This window comes from Chaetura pelagica, unplaced genomic scaffold, assembly GCF_000747805.2.
Source record: "Chaetura pelagica isolate M959 unplaced genomic scaffold, ChaPel_1.0 scaffold345, whole genome shotgun sequence".
Lineage (NCBI taxonomy): Eukaryota > Metazoa > Chordata > Aves > Apodiformes > Apodidae > Chaetura > Chaetura pelagica.
In genome coordinates, this window is record NW_009953962.1 from 1,226,929 (window position 1) to 1,251,191 (window position 24,263).

The 24,263-nt window shown below is 36.6% G+C and overlaps 1 protein-coding gene across 4 annotated transcripts in view; it reads right to left on the reverse strand.

Moving 5' to 3' along the window:
* Nucleotides 1-1,062: 1,062 nt before the first annotated feature.
* Nucleotides 1,063-24,263, reverse strand: part of NFIB (nuclear factor I/B) — a 174,165-nt gene continuing 150,964 nt past the window's right edge. The window contains exons 10-13 of one of the 4 annotated variants that reach the window (XM_010001921.1): nt 24,147-24,263; nt 20,731-20,813; nt 11,811-11,899; nt 1,072-1,201 (exon numbers count right to left, since the gene is read on the reverse strand). In XM_010001921.1, the coding sequence (XP_010000223.1) occupies nt 1,072-1,201; nt 11,811-11,899; nt 20,731-20,813; nt 24,147-24,263 (419 nt within the window). Of the gene's footprint in view, nt 1,202-11,810; nt 11,900-20,730; nt 20,814-24,119 lie in introns of all 4 variants that reach the window. The other 3 variants (XM_010001920.1, XM_010001922.1, XM_010001923.1) reach the window with 3 other exon arrangements.

Sequence of the window (24,263 nt, forward strand, 5' to 3'; positions counted from 1 at the left end):
TAAACGGTAAGCTTTGCCCTTGTGACATGGATTTGCCTATCTTTTTGTCTCTATGATGCAGATTTTACAGAAACATGTAAACCCTATGGGTTCTTGATGCAACCAGTAACTTTAAATAAATAAATCCTACCCCTCTGTGGAGGCAGCAGCTAAACCAACATAAGTGCTGTATTTCCATCAATTTCTTTTTCTCAAGGACATGATTTGTCTTGATTTAATGCCTTTTAATGCCCTCAAAAACTGAGGGGAAAAACAAGTTTGTTCGAAGTAATTTTTATTTCTATTTTTAATCCCCTCAATTTAGAGTCCAAGGGCTGAAGGACTTATAGTGATGACCCCTTAGATATGATTTTTAAATTGCACTTGCCTCTGTAAGTGTTTCTTTAGTGGGGAAAACATTAACTTCCTTTTCTTTTTTACTGTTGCATAAGGAGATAACACTTTTACCTACGCAGAGGCATTTCTTCCATAGAGCTTGTGTGTTCATACTGATTGAAAACTCTGAACTGCATAACACACTAGAAAAGGCTGAATTAAGGGCCAAAGTTCAATAAATCCATACTGATAACTAAAGGCTACAGAGCTTATTTTTAAATCATTCAGAAATCAGTGTTGAGAAAATGGGTGGCTCACTGCCCGTGTCCTCCTGCAGCTCTGCTACTACTGCCTAGCCTTTGTTTTGTGAGATAACCAGGAATAGTGATCCCATGCGTAAACAACAAGAATACTAAACCAATAAAACTAGCTTATCATGCAAATATTAAGGCATCTAGAAAGTCAGTTAAAATATATTGTCAGAGACAGAAATCTATTTCCCAGCGGACTTCATATAACAAAGGCTACTTGGCAGGGGCTGCATTCTACCCATCAGTGAAATATCATTGACCCTTTGTATGTCATTTCAGTTTCAACCATAAGGGAATTAGTGATTGTAAGAGCTGCAATTGCTGGTCTATTTTTCCTTCTTTCTTCAGTTTCGTCGTCCTGGATTCCCTTCTTTTTTCTTTTTCTTTTTCTTTTTTTTTTTTTTAACTTTGCTTTTATTTCATTATTTATCTGTATTTTTTTCCCTCAGTTGCTTGTTTCTGCTTGAAGGAAAGGCTCTCCAATTATGTTCAAACCATAGTTTGGGACATTTGTTGGCAGGATCGGTGTCCTATTTGATACTTGAAAAGGAACCAAGCTAGCCCAGGTACCAGGACTGTTGAAAAGGGGAAAGAGATGAGAGAGAAAGAGAGAGAGAAAAAAAAAACAACAAACACATAAATTAAACACGTTGTAAAAACCAGAACACAATTACTTTGAATCAGGGCTAAGACAATATCAATTATTAACAGCACTACCTAAGACAAAATAAGAAACCAAATTTGTGGATGTCACTTGACATTCTACTTCACAGTTGTTTCATTGTGAAAAGTTGTTGAAGTTTTATTGTGAAACTATGATGTATCTGAAAGAAATACAATTGCATTCATATTAGCTGCAAGTAGAACTGCTGTCCTACACTAAGTAGCCTGACATTTCATGAAAGCCCCACAAAATTTCAGATGCAAATATATTGAGTAGACACAACTAAACCATACAAGTGACACTATAGGGGACCATGGATGTTACTCAAGAGCTACTGAAATACACTACTGTGTGTTTGCTCTTTTTCAGAACACACTATTAAGGTACAGTGGTTAAGCTTCCTGTACCATTTCCCACCCTCTTACAACCTGGCAGTTTATCTTGTTCCAGTCCCAGGATGTGTCTCTGGGGTGCATGGTCCCCCATGACAACAGAGGACCTTTAATATTCAAAACACCTGCTTTCTTCATAGTTTTTTCCAAAAAGGTACCAGTGTCTGAGGGATACTGGATAACACAGGACCCAACCATCTAAACACCTGCAGCCAAGTTGTATCTGTGAGTCAAGTGTAGCAGCAAGTACCATAAATTGTTTGACACAGAAAATATTTTTAAAAGCAATTCAATTACTTCAAAACTTAAGTCATCGTTTCAAAAGCAAAAGCATTCTGTAACTGAGGAGCTTATGTCCCAATGGCATTAACATATTTAGCAGGCACCAACTAGTAGTAGATACCACACTCAACAGCATTTACAAAATGGATAAGCAAAGAAAGATCTCAGCTGCCTCTATTCAGTACCCAGAGCAGACCCTGAGCAGCCTTTTCCTTAGTTGTGTTTCTGGCAACAAAGAAACACCAGACTTGAGAGAAAGTCCCATCAAATTTATTCAGAAGAAAAACAACCTCATTATGTCAGCAATCATTGCCAAAATGTCCACCAGAACTGGACACAACACATGCAAGCAGATGCTTCCTCCACATTGCATTACATCCGGCTTCTCTCCATGCTAGGTGTTTCCACATACACAACAGCTTACTTGAGAATACACACTGGGATTAGACTGATAAGCTTCATGGTAACACATCTGCAGACTAAAACCTCCATTATGTTTTGTGGAAGACAGATGCTGGAGGTTCTCATCCTTTTCTCTCTTTGGTCACCTCTCCACACTAAACTCTCCCTGGATGAGCAGATGCAACTGCTGTGGCATTGGATGTAAAGAGGAAAACGGGCTCTTTTAATCTATTTTAGATGTGTATGAAATAACTACATTTTACTTGGCAGATTTGTGTGAACCTTCAAGTTGATCTGTATGAACATTAAGGAAAAAGGTCAACTTATTTTGTGAAATTGGGGGGTGGAGGTTGGGGGGTTAGGGGTGTGTTCTTCTGGCCTTTTATCTTAAAAATAATACAAACAGCTTCTGTTGTTTATTTCTGTCTGATGCCCCTTACCTCTCTAAGCCTGTTTAATTACTCTTTTGATTCGTAACAATTCATTTCAAGTACTCTGTTTTGCACACCAAAAAAGGTGGAAAAAAATGCTGAGATCTTTGTCTCAGCGACGGTCAAATTCTGAAGAGAGCAAGACTAATCTTTTTTCTTTAAGGAAATAGAAGAAATATGAACATCCTAATCTATTTTAAATGCCTGAAATACAAATAATATTCAATAGGAAGGCTTTTTTTTTTTTTTTTTCCCATTGAATATATATCTATATACACACACAGAGGTTATTAATATATATTTAATTCTTTCGACTAGTAGAAATAAAATAAAATCTATTGCTGGAGAAATAATCACTTTTGAAATTTAAAAATCATACTTACAGCACAAATCTTGAAATATTCAAAAAGACTTAAACCCAGTTATACATAAAAGATGTCTGATATGATCTGATGAAAAGTTTATGTTAAAAAAAAAAAAAAATCAATGCTAGAATCTCATTTAAGAAGCCTAATTGTTTCAAATTAATCTTCAGTTTTCTTTGTAATTTATTTTAAAATGCATTTTTTGTTTCTTCCTCTTTGGATTTGAATGATGTTAAGAACTAAATTCTGAAATAGCAGACACAATACAAATCATTTTCAAGCAGCGGCATTTGTAAAAATAGGAATTAGTAATTAATAAAAAAACCAAAAAAAGTCAAGCAGATTTTTTTTCTGCAGATCTGTCTGAATATATCTTTTACAGTGCACAGTTCTTTACTGTCCTTTTACACAGCACTTACAGTGTGTTTTTTTTTTAAATAGACCACTATCTAAAAGAATGTACATTTTGCGGGAAGTCAAGATGGTATTTAAACAATTGCTGCTGCAAAGGCTAAATACACAGCTTCCAGGTTATCTTTCCAAAGATTTACAGTGCAGTTCAGTTGTTTGATACATGCATATGTGACTTTTTCTTTGTTTTAAAGTTGACAACCTTCTAATGACTACAACAGGTGAAGGAAAGCAGTCAGTGCTGATAAAGAACAAGTTACTATTCGTAGCAGCTTTCTTATCTACTACTTCATACAGGTGACAGAAATCTTGATTTTGTGGAAAGTGCTTAATAAAAAGAAGTTGTGGCAAGTGACTGATAGGACTGTTGTCATATGACCTACAAATTTAATACAGGTGTTTATTTAAGCCTTCCAAGCCTCCCACCTTGTATTACAACCATGACAAAAATGCAGACTGCAACCAGTTCATCAATGCTGCTTATGACTCCTCAGGGAGTAACAAATCTCCCATGTTAACACTGTGTGAATCCCACAGGAGCTCCTGCAGCCTACTAGAGACGGTGGTGCTGGCAGAGGAGCACTCACAGCCCCAGGACAGCTACAGCCATCTGCCTGCAGTGGCTGGAAAAGACGTATTGCCCTGGTACTGCTGAAGGTGTGTTAAAGTCCCTGATCCACATGCACCCACTGGACAGCAGCTGGCAGCAGGGAAGGACAGGCCATACCCTCTGTTGGCTAGTGTTTCCTAGGTCATGACTTTCAAGGCTTGACAGGCTTCAGCCGTATCTTAGAAATTAACCATATCATACTGCAGTTTGATGTTAATCTATCTCAGGCCACACCAGTCCTGCTATCACCAAGGGTTTACTGCAGACAAAAGAGGAGTGAAATCTCAGTAATAGCAATAATAGCACTAATCACAGTACAAAGGCTGAGAACAGCTCTGATACAAAGAAAACCAAAAATAATTCGGGCTGTGCTGTGCTGCACATGTACGACTGTCTATCCAAAACACTCAAATACCCCACTACCTCTATAGTAAATTTAATCAAACTTTCAACTGCCATAAGAGACACACCCTGCTTTGTAGCTCCCCAGACCTCCTGCACACAGCTGAGCAAGGTCTCCATCAGCATTCTCAAACATGTATATGCCCTGAAGGGACCTCTGTAACCATCGTGTAGTTTAACTTCCATCATGGAAACTATCTAGGATTTCTCTGCAGAGCATCCCAGCAGAAGTGCCAGTTACTGCTGACTGCAAAGCAAACTCTGCCTGGAGGCCCATACAGGTGGCAACGGCAGGAAAGGGGAAAACACCTTTTCCTTCGCCACACTATGCAGCAGTTTGCATAAGTCCCAGGTAAACTTCCAGCTTCTAGTTTTATAAAAGCAGAGGCAATGCTCTGTCTCTGTTCACTAAGTGCCTTAAGAAGGGGGAAGCCAAAACTCTTTTCATTGCCTGGGACACAGGCAAGCTAGTTGTCTTGCAGAAGTTAATGAGATGTCCCTCTGCCCATGGCTTCTCTTTCAGATAAAAAAGCTTTTTATGTATGAGTGGAATAAAGCAAATCTATCCCACCCTCCAGCTCACTGCTCCTGAGGAAATATGCAAGCCCTGTGATATCAGACGTTATGATAATGACGCCCCTCCTTTGGAATATGGAGCGAGACCTCAAAAAAACCTTCTCTATTCTAAGTTTGAAAGAAAATGACATGACAAGCATCATCAGATATTACTCTGAGTAGCTTTTGTGGGAGCAAGTATGGCTTGCACAGTCACCTTCCTGAAGCATTATACCTCTAAGTAATTTCACTACCAGAAACAGTCTTCTCTCACCATAACTAGACCACCAGGTGTGTTAAGAAGCCATCAGTCCCCTCTCTATCCATTCAAGTATAATGTACTTGTCTGCTCAAATGTAATAAAACAGCAAAGTGAAATTCTGCAAGCGTCCTACAAGGTTCTCTGTAATTCTCCATTACAGTTTCCATTACAGTTTTCACATTAATTCAATCAAGATTTCTGCCATGATTTCCTCTTAAAGATAATAATTGCTGTTTTGAGAACCTCTGATTAAAATATTACTGGAATGGACCACAAGCAGTAAAAAACATTATACCTATATACAGTCCACTTTGGAGGTTATAATAATATAAAGGGCATAATAATGTTAAACAATTAACTAAATACAATAAAAAATAAATCCATTCAGACCTGAGTAAACCTGAAGTATTATGAGACTTAATTTCCACCAGTTACTACTTTCTATTACAGCTCCAAAAGTCTGTTAGAGCAACCCACCATTTGAAAGTACACCTATACCAGTATTTCCTTCCCACAGCTTTACTACCCTGTGTATGAGCACACTTACTTAGACGAGGTAGATCAGATCATGCTAGGACACTCTTTGGACAGAAAAGGTCCAAAGCATCAACCATGCTGATGATGTTGAGGGAAGGAACACTGGCAAGTCACTAAGCAAGATTCCTTTATCTTGGTACTAAGTAAGTGCTCACCCACACAAGTACATGGAACTTCACCATTTCAAATTGTTAAGATTGTATCAACTTTGGAAGCTCAGTTGTGTGAACCTCAGTGCCCTGAGGTTCCCACTTCTAAATGCACTTCGTGCATTTCTGCCAAAAGAATAACCACCGCTCCCACATCTACTTCATCAGGTACTTCTGTTACCATTCCACAACGGTATCTGTAGTTAAACAGCTGCCAAATTTCACCTCCAGTACCCGAGCAAGCACGAGTGTTTGGTGCAGGGACAGGCCTATGGGGAGGTTTGCAAACATGCACATGCACAGACAAAGCTCTGACCAAGTGGCAGGCTGCCTCCCATAGAGCCAAACCATAGAGAACAGGGGCTTGGGCTAGCAGAGACCCTAGAGTCAGCTGTGAAAATCTGACTATTCACTTTCCACATAAACATTGCTTTTCTCCCCAACTATTACCATTTCCAGTTTTAATCTGTTAGACTTTTACCTTATCACTTAAAAAAAAATAATTACTATATTATATTTCTCAAAATAGCATGGGTAAATAATAATGCAGATAATCCAAAGTGCACAAAAAAAAGCCCCAAAAAGCAACACCGTAGTTCTACTACTTCAAAAGAAACAATTGGAGGTAAGATGATAAAGACGTAGAAAACTGGAGTAACCAAGGGGTTAAAGATAGAGTTTACACTTGGGATTTCTCTACAATGTGCTCCTCCTTCCCTAGCAGTGCTGCCAAAAATCATCTGACAGGAAACATAAGATTAAGTTTGTCCTACCTAAGTGAACAAAGAGTGCTCAGAACAGGCAACCAGTTCACTGCAGAGCAGGAACTTTTCTAATCCTGCTGGAATCTGCAGCGCTGCTCAGAAAATATTACTGAAGTTGTTTTCTTTACTTTAACATCTTGCTTCTGGATCATCTCAATCATTTTGGTCACACTTCAGTTCTTGCTGCTTCTCTCAAAAAGGTTAACTTAAAGCTCCAAACATAATCATGTGGAAAATTGACATTATTGATTCCTATGGTCCATTGTTCCCCCATTCTAAGTCCCTGAAGTTCAAGTTCAATCTGGAATTACATCATGTCTGGTTTCTCCTGGTTACCAGACGGCTTGAGACGTGACCACAGCTACAGAAAAAACAAACAGCCTTCTTCACGCTTCAGCTCCCCTATCGATTCAAACATAAACATTTTTTCTTTCTCTCAAGTATGATTCAAGTATGGAGCATGGTTAATTTAGAGATTAAGATCCAAATTAGATTATCTAATGGCATCTTAATGGATTGCTGACCCATTTCCTGTGGGATGGCAGCATGCAAGTCTGGCTTGAATACAATTAATTTCTTAGGAAGTGTTCTGAAGATGTTTGTCTAGATGGAGAGGAAACATAATGTTCTGCACCTCTTTCTGCATTACAGAGTTGGGCAAAACTCTTGGAGTTAGGAATTTAAATTTATAAAGTCGAGAAATGATTACATTTTCTTTCTATGAATGCTTTTATAATCAGGATACTTCAGCATTTTTGTTCTTAAATTGTTATGAATTGATAGTTCTCCTCCAAAGCATTGTGCAAGGGGATTGGCACAGTGGGAGGCAGATGGTGTGAACCATTTCTCTAACAGGTGTCTGTGTTTGCCAAAATGTTCTCGTCACAGAACTGCTGCTGATTGTGTTACTTTTGCTATGTGTTTGCTCAAAACCAAACACATGCAAGGTAATGTGGTACAAAAGCAATCTGCAGCCATTCTCTATTCCTCTCCTACTTCTTTCACAAATCACAGATTATCACATTTGATTGCCCTATCAGCATTGTTATCATAAACCAGCATTCTGCTGGAGGGGTGTGGGGGAAAAGACGCTTGGAAAGCTGAACACCCCTACAGCTACAGCTGAGAAGGAAATTCAGCACTCTGAAAACAGAGTTCCTCTCAGCATCTCCAGGAACAATCCAGCTGCTGTAATATATGCTTATGTGTCAAGATAAGAGACCAAAGGCAGGAAATGCTAACCTAGTGCATTTGCCTGTGTAGTGTAAATGTAATGTTAAAGTAGCAGTTAACCCGTAACACTTGCATAGAAATAATGTTTAAAAAAATCAATGTAACAACAGTTGGGAATAAAAATGTATTTGGCAACAGCAGATTTAAAATGTGCATTTTGGCAATGAAAATTTGCTTACAATCTGTGGAAGACTCACAAATACTCAACATGCTTTAAAAGAGACCCATCATGCTTGCTGGCTTTCAGGAGTGGTCCCACTGGAAATAGTATCAGTGGCATAATGACTGGCTGAAATTCAGGATCAAGTTCATGTTATCACTTACACACACACCTTTTTCTCACTCTCACTCACGTCTTAAGTTTACTCGCTGCCTATGCTCTCGCTCTCATGTTGCGATTGAGACTTATTTTCCTATTTGAGCTTTACAGATTTTCACAGCTTCCCCTCACCTTCTGAGTCTAGAAAAAGAGTTATTATCACAGAAGTGTGGTTACAAAAAAAGGTTGTGTTTTTCTTAATGGATTCTGAGCATTTTCATCATATGTACAGTGAAAATTTGACCTATACGATCTTAAAAGTATTTGAGGACTTAATTCTATTGACCTGCTTAAATGTTGTTCAAATTTCAGCCAACCTAATAAAATACATAGCATAAATGCTATAAGTAAGCAATAAAACAGTAGATAATTTGAGTATCAGGGGCAAAATTAAAACTGCTACTTCAAAATACCTTACCAAATAACTCATACTTTTAATATTGTTTTATTTTGGTTTTGTAGAATGGTCAAAGGATGGTTTATTTAAGTATTTCCTTTGAAGATACTAGAATGTTTGATTCAGTTAAGCAAAATACTAATCTAGTTTTTAATCACTATTTAATCACTATTCTTGCAAGTATCCCAGTTTTGAAAAAAAATGGTGTGTTAATGACTTAAAAGTTTAGGGGGTTAGATGTTTTGTTCTTATTTTTCTTTCATTATTCATAGCCTCTTTTTCTTTTTTTTTCTTTTTAAGTTCAGTCTTTTGCATGTGAACCACTTCTGTCTTACACCTGGGACTTTAAATACCAACAGATATATAATTTTATATGGAAATAAAATCCTGGAAAATACATTTTGAAATCTAGGTATCACATTTTGAAATCTATGCATCATATATACTATCAGGTATGACAGGCAGCCACTAATAAGACAAAAAAAAACATAGAAATAACAGAGATTTTATCATCACTCAAATTCTCCCCAAGTTTCCAAGTTGTGGTTCACCAGCAATGCACAATGACAAAATTTCCACCTCATTCATCTCTATTACGCCATCTCTGCTGTCTACTTCTGTACAGACAGGACAGCTACCACTGAGACAATTACAACTTCTTTACCATCTTGAGGTCAAAGATACTTCTGAAAAATCAGTATACTGAAAACAACTACAAAAGCCTGCTGTAAAAGGTCAGATCTTATGCCACCAGAACATGCACTACAGATTTGAGAAAATCACATTAATAAAATGTTTATCAAACCATTTTGTTGAAGAAAATTTGACTGTCTAGTCTAGAATATATTATTTGTCAATGGACAGCAACTCCTCCTGCAATAGGTCTTTCTTTTCAGTGTTAATTTTAGTGTTCGAAGGGCTCACTTCTGCTTAGCCTGCACAGGCATTACTTCTCTTCTTAGATCCCCACCTACATGGGAGTTGAAGAATGTTGTATTCTAAAACCCAAATCCTAAAAGCCACCTTCTTAGGGAGAACTAACAGTTTGCTTCTTTGTCGTCCAAGAATGTGTGCTTAATTCAAGGCCAAGTAAGCATAGTCTAGGCCTGCTTTTAAAGAGATGCCATGATAGAATTTGTGCCCAAGCTCATCTGGCAGCAGGTCTGTATGTCGGTAGGGTCAAAGTGGCAGGCAGCAGTCTGGGAGTGATCTGCAAAGCAATTTTGTCTATAAAGGTGAATGGATCATGTCACATGCCTACATTAATCACCAAAGTTTCTTTGGTCATCGCCTAGAAAACATCATTCCTACCCCGCCACCCTCTCCTCGCTTTCCTTTGTTTTCATAATTTATGTCCACAGGTCTTGTGTGCTGGGTACTGCAAAACAGAATTCAGCAAACACAGTGATAGTGCATCAGCCAGTATAAACTGGCATCGCTTTAAAGAGGGCTTCAGCAATGACTGGTTAAAACCATTCAAGGATATTCCTAGACTGGCAGTTGTCATGTTTATATATGACTATATATAAATATAAATAAAATATTACTAATTAGATTAGTTTGTCCTAATAGTATTAGGAAATGTAATTTCCTAATGCCTGACAGTGCCCTTAAAAAGCAACACCCTTTGTAGTGGGAGAATAAATCACTCCCCCTGTGCTACTGTGCTACACTAGCTCAGTTTGGATTCACTCTTGGCAGTACATTGAAAACTGTGGCAATTACTGCATGATGACGATTTATAATGTGAATCACAACCCTGGAGGAGATGAGGTGAATCCATTAGCTAATTTTCCATTGTGCCATTTAATCTATATGGGAAGAAATGACAATACCTTGCTTTTCCACTACAATGCTTCCAGATTTTAAATGTTATTTCAGAAAATTTGCAAAACATGGATAAAGAAAAAAAAAGGAAAAATACTCGAGGTGTTTAACCTTGAGATTTGTAAAGAGCACCTATTTTCAAATTCTGTAATTATCCTTCCAAGTTGATACTCAAAAGCCCCAAAACTACCAGCAATCCATAGTACAAACACTGCATCAAAATGCATTAAACACATAATACATATACACCCCCACACACATACTTACACAAACGATTCAGAAGTACATATACTTTTATGGGTTCACAAATTTCCAAGAAGTATTTAAAATTACTTTAAGAGTGAGTAGCTAATACTTCATCTGACAGGCTCCCAACTCACAGACTACACATGTACAACCCCCATTAAGTGCTGAGTATTGCAGATAGTCCTGCACATGAAAGAAGTGAAAAACTGCTGTATCACAATTACACTAATTTGTTTACATACCTATTTAGACACACACTTCTACTGTTACCGTAGTTCATTATATACCAAGTGATGTAAAACATAATAATGAAAAATTAATTAATATACCAAAGGTTAATGGGGTTTATTGTGTTCACCTGTTTTCATACAAAAAAAAAAAAAAAAAAAAAATTCTCTTTAGAGTAAATAATTCCTGATTATTCTGTTATTTAGTTGAGAAATAGGATGGTTTATATCTTACCTTCATGTACATGTCAGTGACCTAATCTGTACCAGCTGATTAGTCAGAAAAGTCTCTTAATATTATGGTTATTCATTGTTCAAAAACCACCACCACCTCAGACATTTATTATTATACTCATCTATACTCCTGATATCATTATTTTCTTTGTGTTAACCACTAAGCCCCCCAAAATATGACTTTTAATTCTGCAAATGACATTTTCATTTTTAAAGCCTAACATGAGTATTCCCTTAAATTTACAAACCCTTTGCATTTGACAGCGCAGCACTGTCATTCCAGGTGCTCATTTAAGGTAGGTTCTAAATTCAGCTTGCACTAAAAATAAACCTGAATGCGTATGGGAGAAATGTTACATGCATGTTTTGATCAAATACTGTCACATATTTCTCTGGAGGCCCACTAAAACAGACACTGTAGCTCAATGCAACTTTTTTAGAGGTGGTGTAGGGGTGGAAATAATTAAAATGTTACCTTTGCCAAGTAATTCCCAATGTATCCTCACTGGCACTGGGGTATAAATGCCTGCCGTTTTGATTCATGGTCCAGTCACAAATTCTCAGCTGTCAATTGAAACCTAGCAGTCAGATATGGATCGAGCAGTACTACAGATTTTAGTATTTAAATGAATACATGCAAACTAGTACTGTAAATGGCAAAAGTCTTACTTTCCCAAGAAGTAACTTTAAAAAATAAAACAAAGAAAAAGAACTTATTCTGAGAAATAAATGCCTATAGATTTGATTAAGATAATGCTACTTTAATATGCTCCTTTATTAATAAAGCATAAGATTAACTAGTGTTTAGCACATAACAATTAGCCATTATTAGATTACAAACTGAGCTGGAATAAAAGGAAATGTTAATATTCAAAAGCAAGATACTTTAAGAAGAAAATAAAAATTCTTTCTCTAAGCAGTGCTCTATATAATGTGTGATAAGTAAAGGTCAAATATAATCAATATCTTGTAGCATGCATTTCATGAAACACAGAAGACATGCAATTTATAGAAAATTTGCCCAGATTAAGCAAAATGTATGTCCTTATCTTGCTATTTAATAAGGGTAAAGGTATTTTGTAACTGAATTTTATTAATCCAATGTTATTGGAAGTGGGGTTACTTAGAAGGAGTGATAAAATAATCTAATCTTGCTTTAGATTTAGAATAATAGCATTTAAAATACTTTATTGCATTTTAATGTCATGAGGAATGTACTAAATGTTAGCTGAAACAATTTCTTCCCAGATCCCCAAATCATCAGTTCTGCCTTCATGGACTGTTCAAGCAACCCTCTATAGCTCTGTTTATTTAACATCTGCCCTATAGTGTTAGCAGATTTATTGAAAATATATACTGCTTATTTTTAAGTTTAAAAAAGTCAACTTATCTGGCTTGTGAAGAAAACATACATTTTAACCTCTGTATAGTCATGCTGTATATAAACTGCTGTACCATTATGTATGATACAGCTCTCTGAATTGAAGATAATGTTGCTGACTTTAATTGCATTGGATGCATTTTAGTCTTCTCTATCTGTATTCACAGTCTTTAGATAGCTCAGGCTACAGCAAAAAAAAACTACAATAAACTACTTTCACAGGAGCACAATTAATTACAGTCTTTTTCCTGAAAAATACATATGCTGAGGACAAGACAAACCTGACCCTGTCTGGCTGTTAGACTCATAAGCTTCCTGCTGTTAAGGTCTGAGAAATGGAAATGTTAATCTCTGATGTTTTCATAGGGATTGTTTCTTGTTTGTTATCTAAAGAACTCCAAAAGACCTTCTAAAAGCCATTAAAAGCATGACTAAACCACATGAAATTAATGAGAAAAGGAAACATGCAGTGAAAAAATTTGCTAGAAGTAACTGTGAATAATACAATAAACACATTTAAAGAAAGGGGTAAGTAAATATTTGGTTTAGTCACTATACAAAACAGTCTTATAAACCTGATTTTCATATTGAAGACATAGTAAAATAAGTCAGTACAGTTACTCAATGTACAGTAGGTGGATATCTAATATAATTCTTAAGAATGTTACCATCTTCATTACAGATGCATATTTTAAAGCTTTATAACTCAGCTATAAAAACTCACTTCCAGCTGAAACACAAGACTGAAAAGTTAAAACCCTCCTCTTTTCTTCTTTCACAAAGTCTGCAAGTAAGAGCCCTTTGGCTGATTAGAACCATAAAAAACACTAAAATCACAAACTTAGTGTTACCAAGTGATTTTACGCACTTACGCCTAGCTCAAAAATCTGGCAAGCACTTAGCTTGCTATTGAACCTGATTGCATTTGCCATTTGGGGAAAACAGTAAGGGAGTGATACACTACATTTTAGTAGATTAGTTTCTGCACTAAATCATTCTGTTCTTCCCACAGTCTGTATGACACCTTTCCACATGTACAGTTAATGTGTTAAATTTATCAAGAAATCTCCAAAAAGAGCTTTTCAAGCCTATTTCATAAATGCCAGTAATTACATACTGCACATTATGCACTGTTATACATGCCTCATAACATACGCATCTAACTACTATAATGGTAATAACAGAACATGTACATTTTATGTATGTGTTGCACACACACACATGTACATGGAGATTCATGCTACACCAGACCTGTAGTTAGCTTAAACTGTTGTGATATTCATTGCACCAGCTGTGCCCTACTTGTGGTACTGACAACACCTCAAAGAACTGCAGGTCTTTATGTGACAAGCCCAGTATGGCACCAGATGCGCTGAAAATCACCTTCCTAGTGTCAAGAACTGTTGTGCCACACTCCTCAGCAGGCTCATATAGCTGCCACACTGACTTTAAAAACTAACCTGCCAGGAAAATGGGGTTTTTTCTCCCTCACATAAAATGTGCTCTTCCAAATCATCCCTCCTTGGACACCACAATGTCTACGATTTAGAAATATACTTTTGAAAGCATGTAGAAATATCACTTTCGAAGTCTGTGTCTGCATCTCTCACATATGTTGAGTGCTTTCTGGCTAAAAAGGCTGGAGAAGCTTAAAAGAGCTCTTTGAGCTTTGGCTACACTTGATGGAAGAAAATGTCTGTTTGCAGCAGCAGTGGGAATGCTGCCTTTGGAGGATGTCCAGACAGCTCAGCAAGGACAGCCTGGAAGCACAGACCTGACACAAGTACCAAGCTTTGCAAGAACATAGGGTTCTTCACTACTGTATTTTGAGTGCTGTATGTTGTCTGAAATCATGCTGAAATCTTTCTGCCTAGTAACAGTCCTGAGAGTAACTCAAGTGACCCCTAAAATGATGCAGCAGTGTTAGTTGGAGATGAGAAGGCACATTCATTCACCCACAGTAAGCCACCTAGGAGAGTTTCTTTGCAGGACATGTGAAAGGGAGAGGCAGGAAACTACTTGAAGGCTAACTGAGAAAACTTGCATTCCTCAGCAGAGGGACCTAACAAATAGATCACATGAGATATTTGATAATTGCTGAAAAATGTTACAAACTTTGTCAAAAACATGGTACAAATGCAAAATAAATGACCCAATTTGGCATGACATGCTGAAGTCTTTCCTAGAAGGATTTTGGACAGGCCTGTTCTTCAGTCTCACAGCTTGTTTTCAGCTCATCAAATCACATAAATCCCACGACAGTAACACCTTCCATCCACAAACTATCATCAGCGATTTTTTAATTTATCTCTCACTTAAATACATGAAAAAAAAAGTACATGGGTCTGTATCCTGAAACGGAAAGGGATACTCAGCCTTGCAGCTGATAGGGAAACCTCACAGGCACCTCAGCCATTTCCTGACAAAAGGAGCTGCAGCCATCTCTCATCCTTGCAACACATCCTCACTGCTATGCTCACGAAGGAGCAGAGAGCACAAAGCCCACTACAATTGTTTCTCCCCAGCACTTCAGCTGCATAATGGGAAGGGGATACAGTCCCACGCAGAAACAGAGGAAGTAGACCAAGTGCTTCTCCCAACTCTACCACCTGCCTGAACATCATCCACCTCACTATTTCTGTTCTGCCCTCTGTGGAGGAAAGTGGTTTTGGTTTGCACTCTCCAGTGCTGTGAGATGTACTGATGTGAAGTTGTACCCAAGAGCTAGATTTCACTATAGCTCTCTTCTCAGTGTAAACTGGGCACCTTCCAAGCACAACCATCCTTCTGATTTTTAAGTATGTAAATCCTACATACATTAAAAACCCACAGTCAACCACTCAATCACTAATCATAGTCAGAGTAATGTTTAGAGGTTAATATTTAAGCTGGTTTTGTATTCTCCCATTCAAAGAGTGGCTGTCTAAGACATATCTTCATTTCAAGCTTTTGTGATCACTAGAAAAAGTAGACAGATATGCAGTTTGGAAAGTGTAACAGGAGACTGGGTTATAGCTCCTGTTAGTTTAGAAAAGCCCATAAAACTTAACATTTGCATATTGTCATTGTTTTGACTGAAACTTCCTTTAAATATGTTTCCTTTCCAGCAAGCATATGTGAAAAGTGACCTCTTATCCATTTACATACCTCCCTGGTGGTCATGTGACATAGTTTTACGTCAAACTGTCAATTATGATAAGGGACACAATAAGAATGGCCTAAGTGTTGATAACCTGTTTCCTGGCTTTACTGAGAAGTTCTTTTCAAGAGACCACTTGTGTTCTTTCAGCATTCTGCTGAAAGCAAAAGCAACATCCACCCAAAACGTACTGCAGATACTCTGTGTTCAGTGGATGTTTAAGTTTACAATTTCCCTAATGAATAGTATGAAGAGAAGTCCATTTTGTACTGTGTGATTCAGTAACTAAAGGATGCATCTGTTAAGAACAACTTCCTATCGAAGAGGCAGAGCATTCTGGTATGTAGGAAATAAAACTACCCACAATTTTCTGATTTTGCACTCTTAGAGACCTGGAGTGTTTCTTACTCTTACATACATGGCAAAAGTTTTCCTCAAAAATCTCGAAGTTGTGTGAAAATCATGAATATCACACATCATATCTAGAAAGTCTAAGCTCTAGTGAAAACCATGCCACTGTATTAACTGGTACGAAGGCTGGAGGAGTTCATTAGCTCTTCAGTAGTTGGTCCAGCATTAGTTAGCACAGTACACTGTAACAAACAGGAAAATTCTGGAGGTCATTGTCTTCACAGACCTCAATAGCTATCCCACTTATCCGTGTTTTCTAACTAAAAACAGAATCAAACATACAAGGCTCCAAGGTGCATTAAAATTAAATAAATGGCAAAGAAAGAAAACCTGTCAGTTATTCCATTAATTCCAACAGAAATCTTATTACTTGTGAAACCACTAATCTGTATTTGCAATAAATAAAAAAGTCTATCCATCTATCCATTCATCTATCTTTTTATATTGCTTACACCACTAAAGTGCATGACTATTATTTCTGGCAACATTCTACCTTTTTAGCCAGAAACATCAACCTGTCTCTGAGTGTCTACCATTTCAAGAACACAATAAATTCATGAAGCTGGGAACAGTAACATAAGGAGGCTACACTAATGCCATCACATAACCTCCCAAATTGTGATCATTAAGACTTTATTACTGAAGTAATGAACCCTCCATTAAAGTTATTTATTAAAGTTATTTGCCCAAAAGAATGGAGACACAAGAATCTGGTAAGGGACTGTAACAACTTGAATTTGACTGAATTTCCTCAATTTGTTGCTTCTTCTTCTAGTCTAGGTTTAGAAACCAGAAATCTTCAGTAGATGCAAATTAGAGAAAGAAAGGAGGAAAAAAAGTGTTCCCATATAATTGTGAAGATTATCCAACCCTTTACGTGCAATCAATTTCAAATGTTCTCAGCACAGATGATGAGCATGGAGTACATTTGACTTCACAAAATAATCCCACTCATAGTAAAATTAAGAAAAGCTGTCTCACTCAGGAACTAGGTCTTAATCACTTCCCTTGTGTCCTTCCTACAGTGCATTCCTTGCAGCCACACTATTCATACTTTATAAGTCTTAGAGGCTGATGTTGATTCATGCACAGCAAACCAAGTGTTTATTAACAATTTGTAATGCACAGTTGAGGAGAGTCAGAGATTTATTTTTTTTTACAACAAAATTAAAAGATTCCTGTGACTCTCTACATGTCACTGAGGCAAGATATACATTTTGTAACTACTCATGTCACAGTACAGAAATACCTGGCATTCCAAGGCAGGTACCATGAAAACCCATCAGCAATTGCAGAAGAAAGTAGACAGAATAGCTGTAATTGGAACCTTGTCCTTCTAACTATCAATGTAGCATGCTAAATAATGCATGAAACAGCATATTTTTCACAGTTTCCCGAGCAGTAAAAGCAAATAAACTGCTCCCATTGGTTCTACTATGCACTGTCTTTCAATGTTCTATTCAGTACTTCCCTTCTAAATGTGAGTATTCCATGCAGATACATTGTGCTAGAAATTGTTTACTGGAAGTTCTAGAAAACTGTAATTTTGTAAAAAGACTCCATGTAAATGCTGTTACAAAGTGCATGTGTAATTTTTAAATGTATTGCAGTTATTTTAATTTAAACAGGCTACATAATGGTTCTTTCTAAAACCTATAAAAAGTGCTCAGCAGTACATGTCAATTTTTCTTATATATTCTCTCATATAAGAGGGAATAAATCTTCATAAAGATTTGTCCAATGATGTAAAAGATGTACCGGTGACAATATTTATTGTTGAGGGGTCAATGTGTATTACAGGGTATGGTGAATGTTTAAAAGACTTCTCTGGAACTAAAATCATTGATGTTCTAATTTAGAATTTCTTTCCACTAATACAAAGTGATTGATTGCCTTTATTTCATGTACCCCTTGATTTTTCTTTTCATTCATCATGGGCTGCTTTAAAGCAAATGCATTTAAAATCTGCCACAAGAAGAGTGGTCTCTTTTAAATTGTTGTAAAGTAATGAAAGGACACAGCAAATCAATCTTATTTCTGCCTTACCAAAGGATAACCTTTGCTCTATTAAAGTTGTTCAGACAATCTCAGTGCTCTAACTCACCTTCTGGATAATAAACATATATGGCACTGCCATCTCAGAGATGCTTTTGAAATATAAGTGAGTGAGAGTAACTGATTCATTAGAAACTTGTATATATGCACTCATACATTCATATTTATCCATCTGAACAAGCTTTCTTGATAAAGTATTCTGTTCTTTCAAATGTTTTCAGCAGTAAATACTATTCCCTAATTTTATACCTATTTTTATATGTGTAAGCATCCACACACACATTCCTCCCTAACAAACTCAGACAAGCATGAACATATATCCACTACATAAGTTATAAAACAATTCACAGCAAAGATGAAACCATGACACAGTTTTTAAATTTACTACATGGCTCAGTGTTCACCAACTGAATTAATACAAGGAGACTATGAAGCAATATGCTTTAGAAGGGAGAACATCAGTTTCACACAGTGGCACTGAAGATTTTTTCTTTTAAGAAGTGCATGTGAGACCTAATTTATTTTCCCCCTCCCCCTAAGCCATCTTGCCACATGTTTGACCATGATAGGGACTTTAAGACAAAGTGCATGTAAACACCAAAGACAGTGATGACCCTTTTATGTTCCTATGACACTGCAGAAATCTCCAAATCTATTTCCATCTAACACAAAGGCAAAAATATCTAGAAGTTGCATGAAATAAGCAGTACGGTTTACACGTCATAAACTCAGCCAAGAGGAAATCAAGTGTGCTGCCACTACCTTCTGGCATGTGACAAGAAGTTTGTTACTCTTTCAGTGAACTTGGAAGAAGGTAAGGTGGGTTTAAGCAGTTGAAAATTTGCAGAAAAAATATGCATATAAAAACATGTAGTAAAAAAAAAATTATTGCACAACCTCAAGTTAACTGGATGTCAAAGGCTTTTCAAAGGATGCTGTGGAAAACTACACATTAAAAGAAATCCATAAATCATATGCACTGTGTTTAAAAAGAGAAGTGTGTCTGGTTTAAAATACAATGAACACATACTGTGTATTTTTTAAAGAGAACCAGGTTATAGCAATTATAACACATTTCAAAATAAAAAATCTTTGAGAGGTTAAAAAAAAACAAAAAAAAAACCCAGAAATTTCACTGAAAAATTAATGGTTGGAAACCCACTAATTGTCCTTTGGTATTTTCATAGAAGCTTACATGTGTTTCCAGTTAGGTCTCACAGGTTGAAAAAAAAAATAATAATGTTGGCAAAGCATCAACCATCTTGAATAACAATCATCTTCATGATTTTCTCTGAACTCTGCATGTGGTGGTGACCTTTAAAACAGACATACTGCTACCTTGCCCTGGGAGTGGACAGGGAGTTACATGAGAAGAACACTTCAGCTATTGCTCAGTAAACACAGAACAGGTAGGCTTTACTGAAAAATGAAACAGGAATGTGTACTGACTGTTGACAGGAACTGATGCCTCAGAAAAAAAATACAGTACAGTAAGTATCAAGGGTTATTTTAAAGTCTTTTCCTTGCTTTTACATTCAGCTTCTTTTCCTTATAACATTTTACACGCTGTTAATTTCAAAGTCCTCTACTGTCAAGATCTAGGAGCAACACAAACACACATCATAAAATAAGTTGAACTTCTAAAGGTTCTGAATTTATTCATGTTACTAGCAATGTAGCGTTTCTGTATATGTATGGCCTTGCTACTGACTGCAGCTAATTGTTTTGCAAGCCATCATTAACCTCAGCTGTATATTTTCACAGTTTGGGTAAACACTACATTTGCATTAAATTCACAGCATTAATGAGATGTGAAATTTAAAATGCTACTTGAGACATAAATTATGTTAGAACCCAGAACAAGACTGTAGTTTTATCACATTTGAAATCTGCAGACCAATTTAAACCTATTAAACTAGAAATGATTATGTGTGGCATTGAGAACTTGGTTTTATAACGCATTTTCTAGAACTAGAATAAAGAAATGTAGCCTTTAATATCTGTGGGAGAAAAAAAACCCACAAAATAGTTTGAAAAGAGTAGGTTGAGCTTTTCAGTTTCAAAATGTTGCTTAATTTTTAATCTGATTTTGAGAGGAACATTTGTCCTTTATGCTTCACATTCTCTTTCCTAAAATCCTATTCAAGAGTAGATGTATGACCTCTTTAAAAATTAAACAATTTAATTAAATTCAATTAGAAGTTCCTTGAAATAGCACAAATCTAAGAAATAAAGCATATGCTAAATTGATAAAGGGTTCAGCTTTGTTTTCAATAAACTTAATCTTCAGATGGCTAATACTGAAGCCCTTAGGATCCTAGTCTGATCCTAGATAACAGTGGTAGCATGTAGTAAGGTATTATTGTAAAAGCTTCTCTATATAATTACACCTATGTGAAACTTGCCCACCTGTTGCTGGTGTAGGAAGGATGGGTCTCTTGGGCTTAGTCCCACATATCGATTGGCTTGGGATGTGCCTGAGGCTGTGTAGGCTGATTAAGGAAGAACAAAACAGATTGATAAAAATACCAACCTATCACAAATATTACCCTGTGCAGGTACAGTACAAATATGAGCAATCCAGAGTTATGATTTTGCAATATATAGGATGTGTCTGTGATTTTCCTTTATTTAAACCTTAGCAGAATGCAAAAGAAAAATTGGACCAAATTTGGAAGTCGTGTAAATTCCTATAAACTTCAATGGAAGCTGCAAGCGTAAGTCATAATGATGTCTCTTGTCAAATAATAGTTCCTCTGATTCATTTTTTTTACTTCTTCTAAAGTGATTAAACAAGGTATACATTTGAAGGAATCGTGATCCTGATTCTCATTTCCATTATACTAGTCTAACACACCAGTCAAATCACTGAGATTACAATGTTGAGAGAAAATATTAGTGCACACTTATTCTTACTGCTGTAATCTGATCTGAGCTATTTTTTACTATGCAATATAGTATTAAATAGTCAACTCCCCTATCCATCAGGAAACATCTTCCCAGGGGGACAACTTAAGGAACTTCCATGCTGTCTGATACAGAAGATTAAATAAATCCATTTCTGAGGAGAAAGGGAATGGTAAGTGATGCTGGCATCAGTTACAGGATATGGACCCTTCACCTCTTGGTCACATTCCTGTCTGGTCTCTGTCAGTAATCCCTAAAAGACATTACCCTCTTCTAGCTTTTGGTGGCTCTTAAGAAATGAGGTAGGTGGTCTTGCTCCACTTGCCAATGTGGAGAAGTCCACACTGCAACTTTCAGTATCACAACCTAGAAACTTGCTGGCAGACAAAACAAAGGTACTAAAATTGAATAGGCATACACAAGCATACCAGTGAGGAGCTAGGTTGGAGTACTTACTGAATTCATCTGTTAGTGTTAAAGCCACATGGCAATACTTTACTGAAAAACTGTCAAAAAAATAAATCCATTATTAGAAGGAAATTATGGTGGAGGCCACAGGGTTCCCCAAATATTCTGAAAGTCTGCTGCTCTTTCTCATTTGAAACAATTCTGCTACCACACTTCAGAATTAAAAGCAGTACTAATAATTTTCTGGTTTATTCTCATCAGACTGAATTATACTAATAATGATAACTTGTTGGACAAGCATATGTATTTTTATTGCATATAAAAGAAAACTATGCTTTAAAATATATTTAGTCTTGGTTTTCCCATGAAGTCAATAGTAGCACTCTGTCTGGCATGCCTATGTTACTGATAATATAATTTATATGTATTCATATATGATTTATATATCAGCAGGACATGATCCCCCATTTTTATTCTTCATCAGTAAGCTATGTTACTTAGCTTTTGTGCTCTTACAGTTACAAATCCAATTTCCAAAGTCTTACCAAGCAGACAAGACTACTGCATTGCTCTGAAAACCACAACATGCTAAACACATGTAGCATTTATATGCTACTTCATATCAGAATTGGCACATACAAATAAAATATGTACATAGGGGTTTTTATTATTATTTATGTGCTGTACTGACAAACATTGGACCTTTAGGCAAGAACTTACTTGAATACTACTGTGGAAGAATGAGGATACCTTATTTTGAATATTTAAGCCAAGATGTTCTAAGACTAATTGGGAAATGGGTACCCAGGTTCCACTGAATTACAAGAGAAACTGGGTGCTGACCTCATTTGAAAATATAGTCCAATTTTTTTCCTTTAGTAGTAGGACAATTAGTAGATTATGTTTGCTTTCCTGTAATGATGAATAATACGGTCAGATTACCAGAAAACATCCCAACACAGGTGTGATGTTGTATTTGTTACTTTTTGTGATTTGTATTAGAAACCCTGACCTCATCTGAGACAGTATTTAGGCCAGGTACAATCACATGAAACAGGAAGCAGAACGAACTATAAATCCTTGAAACTACACTTGAATTCAGTTGTCCCAGTTTCCTATTCTGACTCAAAGTTTAGAGCAACAGCTTCTTGTTTGCTGCTAAAACTAACTCTTCCTAAAAAGTGCAAAAACTACCTCAAACCACCTGAGAAGATACAGATGTTCTCTATCACCTTCTAACAAAACTTTGCCTATATTAAAAGAATAGCTAAAACATTTGCATAAATCTATCCATAGTTTTATTTGTATATTTTTAAACAATAGTTTGTCCAAAAGTTACTACTATCTTCCTGTAATAAAGGCATAACCAGTATTTCTCCTTTGTAGCTCAGCCAATGCTATGCATTTGAGTCTCATCTCTGCTTCACACCCTAATGAAAAGGTTTTAAGTAGTCTAACACCTAAGACACACATAGTTTATGGCTTCTGCTAATCACAGACCAACAGTTAGGGACTAGATTCACAGTACAAATACTAAAGAAGTCTAAAGCAAGTAATCTTGATGTAATGGACCCTAAAGAGATTAGTATTTTCTAAGACTGGTAAGTTTTCTTCCAAAGTATTTTTGGAAGTGTCTCCAAAAAATTTTCGGTACTCTGATAAATAGTGGCCATCTCAAGTCCAAATAAAAGTTTAAAGACAACAGAAACACAGAAAGTAGTTAAAAAGCAACATTCTGCATCCCTGAGCATAAGATAAGTAACTGCAAAAGAAGAAATTACCCTGAATCTTTGCTCTTACTTCCAAAATCGCAATTCCATTGAAGATAATAGGATAAATAACATGGCCCTATATAGTAATAAAAAATTTAGATATATTAATGTTAGGGTTTGGATGTGTTTGGTTTGTTTGTTTGTTTGTTTGTTTGTTTTAAAAGAATAGTGGACCCACTATCCACTGCAGCAATAAAAGGAATTAAAATTTTATTTTGTCACATCAGGTTTTTTGCTAGAAACAGCACAACCTATATGAACATGCAACTGTCATAGCTCGGATTCAGTATGTGTTGTAACAAGGCTTGATTTCTGTAGGAAAGCTCATTGAGGAGCAAATTATCCAATCTCTGTTTGGAATTCCACCTCCGGGTCATTGTAAAACCTTGCTGTCTGGGTGTGCTTCTCAATGTCATAACAATGTCCACCTTAGATGAATAACCACACTTCCTTTTTCTTGCATAGTGGTCAAATATGCAGGCTTTTCCCTTTCTTTTTGGTTGTCATGTCACAAACTCTGTTTGATGTAACATGATGCACCGTTGAAATTTGGGGAGGGAAAGCTTTGCAGTCAGATCATGTCTGCTCTCCATGTAAAATGATGAGCATCCACTTGGTCAAATAGTAGGAAAAGGCGCCTTTTTCTGGCCTCAATTTGAAATTGTATGGAATCTTTGATGGACATTTTTTGTTTCCTAAAGAAATACTTACTGGTTGCTGTAGGTGAAGATGCCTCACCTTCAGTGGATGTAGTGATGGGTTTAGTATCTGTCATGGTCAGGGTCACAGGTCGCACCGCACTGTGATGGGGAGAGGGTGCCAAAACTGGAGTAAAATGGCCAGGCACTTTCCCTA